Here is a 4174-nt window from a genome sequence, read left to right as displayed (position 1 = left end):
AGACTTGAGTTAGAAATCACGTACCTATGATTTGGAGAAGTTTGGGTCTTTGAAAAGTCGCCTAGGGAGGTTTAGGGTTTGAGAGAACTGAAAAATGGGTGAAAATCCAGTCTAAGTCCAAACCTATCAACTACAGATGTTGCAATTGCGACTGGAGCTTAGCATTTGCGAAGCTCGCAAATACGAGAAAAGTATCGCAAATGCGAACCCCCTCACATTTCTGCTGCCTTCACAAATGCGAAGGAAGTTCGCAATTGCGAAACTCGCCCTCAGCAAATGCGGCTAAAAGATCGCATTTGCGACCAGTCCCCTCCCAGCTTTTACTTCGCAATTGCGAAGGGTTCTTCGCAAATGCGAAGACTGTTGGCCCAGATACTCTTCGCAATTGCGATGAGTTACTCGCAATTGCCACACTGACAGGCCTCGCAATTGCGAACTCTGGTCTCGCAATTGCGAGATCAGAGGCCAACACCAGAACTGAAACCTGCAACAATTTGTTTTTCCTAAGTCCAAAACACTCTGTAGCCTATCCAAAACTCACCCGAGCCCTCAGGGCTCTAAACCAAACATGCATACAAGTCTAAAAACATCATACGAACTTGTTCGTGCGATCAAATCGCCAAAATAACATCTTAAACAACGAATTTAACAATGAAACTCATAAATTTTACTAGATAGTTCAAATTTCTGTTTTCTCAACCAAGGGTCCGATTTATATCAATTTTCTTTCGTTTTTCACCAAATTTCACAAATACGACTTAAATACTATATCAAACTTGTACCCGGTTCCTGAACCAAAATACGGGGCCCGATACCAACGAGATTACACACTATTCTATTTCTAAAAATGCTTATATTTTCCAGCAAATAATTTTCTTTAAAAATTCATTCATCGGGCTAGGGACCTCGGAATTTGATTCCGGGCATACGCCCAAGTCTCATATTTTACTACGGACCCTACGGGACCGTCGGAACACGGGTCCGGGTCCGTTTACCCAAAACGTTGACCGAAGTCAATTTAATTCCATTTTAAAGGCAAAATTTAGCATTTTTCTCAAATATTCACATAAAGGATTTCCGGATATACGCCCAGACCGCGCACGCAAATCGAGAAGAGACAAAAGGAGGCTTTTATGGTCTCGAAATACAGATTTGACTTCCAAAACAAGAGATGACCCTTGGGTCATCACACAAATCTAGGTTAATTGCGATTTATAAGTCACAAGTGTAAATACCTTCTATTTGACCCTGCTTGGGAAGTTCCTGGATCTGAAATTCTCACCAACTTTTTCTCGTGATATCGTAACATAAATAGGAGAATTCATTGGTTTTCTTCATATTACCAAACACAATCTCCCCTTCGTAATACGCGCGAAAACAAAGTATTCGCTCTTCAGCTAATTCTCTCTCTCTTTCCATTTGATGAACGCGACAACGATTTACAAGTCCCATTCGATAGAACACAAATGCGAGCGAATGCGATTGTTAGTTGGAACAGGAATGCGACTTATAAGTCGCAATTGAGGAATGCGATTTATAAGTTGCAATTGAATAATGCGATTTGTAAGTCGCAAATTGTAATACTATTTATAAGTCGCAATCTTTGAATTCTATTTACAGGTCGCATGTGTAAAAGTCACACGTCACAAATTCGAAGTGTACCATCAATAATATTTGTGATGTTTCTATGTATTATGATCATCACATGAAAACATATTGTATGTAGGTCGCCAAATGAATAATGACTTTACTTGCAACCTATTCGACTTTTTGCGGCGACATAGTAAACATTGAATGACAACTAAAGTTACTACAAAATATAAACAATTATGCAGGGAAAAAATAAATTTTAGGTAGATCGCCAATAATTAATTACTTTAATGGTAACCTATTCGATTTTTATTTTAACTATAGTTGCTACAACATCAAAATCGATGCCGGCAGCTATGATGATGGTATCCTCGAATTTCGATCGCTCAAATCAATTGAATAGAGCTCATATTGTGGCTGGAAAAGTTCCTATAACTAGGAATCTAAACCCCTCCACTCAATCGGGAAAATCTCCAACTCAAATCCTTCTGGTGTGCAAGCCAACAATGGGGGAAATAGTAATGAAATCCCTAGCAAAACACCCCAAATTATCTCCAAACCCTCCTTTGCTGCCTCTGTTTCTACATCTTTAGCTCGTTGAAATCAAGCATGGAACCTATATGGGTAAGCCATCTATCTATTTCACAGCTCAATTCGGCAGAAGTTCAAGCTCTTGTCTAGCATGGTGTTTAAAAAATGGCTTCTCCAAGGTGATAGTGGAGTCTGACTCACTCTTTATTATTCAGATGATAAAAGGAGAAGTCAAAAGCTCGTGGCAAATTCAAGATGACATTAAACAAGTTCAAAACATGAGTCTCATAGCACAAGTTCAATTCAAGCGCATAAATACAGAGAGGGCAATGTTGCCAATTTTGTTGAATCTACCAAAAGAAACACCTTCTTCACAGAGGCTATAAATCTACCTCAAGTAATATCCACTATGATGAATGGTGAGAAGGGTAGACCTAACTTCAGAATTCGAGTTAAAATTTTTTATGTATATACTAAAAGGTTTACTTGGTTCATTTTTTGTGAGCCTCAGTGTACAGGAGAATCCCTCCGCCAAACAACTTGCAGTTTAAACTTGGTGATGATAATTGGAAAAGTTTCCCAATGGTAAGAGGCTTGCTACATAAGCGTAAATGCCTTCTCTTCCACCATATTTGGGAAGTCCCTACATCTCAAATGCTTTCAAACTTTTTCTCGTGATATCATAACATAAATAGGAAAATTCATAGATATTCTTTATCTTAGCAACAAACACAATCTCCCCTTCACAATGCGCGCGAAAACAAAAAAATTCCTCTTTAACTAATTCTCTCTCTTTCCATCATAACGGGAAGGCAATAACATGCTTCTCCCATCTTTCTTGCGTCTTTTCTAAAATCCACAAATTCATGTAACGACCAAAATTCAGCGTATAATCTATGGTGGCTAATTTTCCTTGAACTTCTATCGGGTTATAATAAGGTAGGTTGTAATTTATAGGTAATATCCACGACCGTATAATCCTGAAATTTTCAGATTTAACATCAAAAGCAACTATATTTCTCGAATCGCAACTCAACTGATAGATAACACCATTCACACAAATTCCATTGCTGGGTCAATAGAAATCGGCCGTACTTTTAGCCTCTCTCCATGATTCATCTATCCCTAAAGTGAAAATCCAATTTCTTGTGGACATTGCTTCAATATTAACTGTCATCAAAAGCATATACTTCTTTTCTTCTGGGTCAAAACCTAATGAAACGAAGTATATAGGGAAAAGGTCATCCAAATCAACAGTGTGATCTTTCAGTTTAGGAAGAATTCTTACTTCTTTTTTGCTGGGATTGAAAATTGCAACTGATGGTTGCTCATACGCGTTACGATTCCATATGCAAAATAAACCATCAACGCACATTATGCGGCACCCATAATAGTATAGCTTATCAAATTGCTCAATACGGAGAAGTGAGGCTTTCCCATCTTCTTCTTTTTGCTCTATGGTGTAAAAAGCTTTGCGTTCATGAACAAGGAATGTGGTTCCACCAGGACGAGTCATAGAGCGACATTGATGGATATCATGAAAAATTGAATTTGATGCAATAAGAGAATTACATGATTTTGAAACACACCTGAAACGCATTAAAGGCTTTACTGGAAGATTCGAAAATATTTCAAAGATTATTTCTTGAGGAATTGACCATGTTTTTGTGGCATTGTCCATCTTCTTCACGGTGTAAAAGGCGGCACAAGTTGTGTCCATGCCTTATTAATGTTTGGCAAACCTTATTCTACCATATAATTAGGAAAATATAAATAGAAAAACTTTTGCTTCTCCTTATAATACAAACTGGACTTGAAAAAGGATACACGGTATCAAAAACTTTTCTTAGTATTTATTTTTAAACACCTGTCTTGTTAATTTTTCCTTTTCCTTCTTTGAGTCATATTAATTAAAAATATGGAATAATGTCTCACATGGAAAAAAGTCAAGTGGGCCAGCGGGGACGAGTTTAGATTTTTTGGCCGTAAAGATAAAAGGGATAGATTTGGAATTTTAATTTTTATAAAATAGTTTTTCGCAAGGGGCCTAAAG

At 37.5% G+C, this 4174-nt stretch overlaps 1 protein-coding gene across 1 annotated transcript; it reads right to left on the bottom strand.

The window, feature by feature from the left end:
• Positions 230 to 3841, bottom strand: LOC109229972 (F-box protein At1g52490-like). The gene is made up of 2 exons (XM_019395515.1): positions 3217 to 3841; positions 230 to 438 (listed from the first exon to the last, which is right to left on the bottom strand). The coding sequence occupies exons 1-2, from the start codon at positions 3839 to 3841 to the stop codon at positions 230 to 232; spliced, it is 834 nt and encodes a 277-aa protein (XP_019251060.1).

The sequence above is a fragment of the Nicotiana attenuata genome, chromosome 7 (assembly GCF_001879085.1).
Source record: "Nicotiana attenuata strain UT chromosome 7, NIATTr2, whole genome shotgun sequence".
In the NCBI taxonomy this organism is placed as follows: domain Eukaryota; kingdom Viridiplantae; phylum Streptophyta; class Magnoliopsida; order Solanales; family Solanaceae; genus Nicotiana; species Nicotiana attenuata.
Note: the sequence above shows the minus strand (reverse complement) of the source record. Positions and strands in the feature narration are given on the sequence as shown.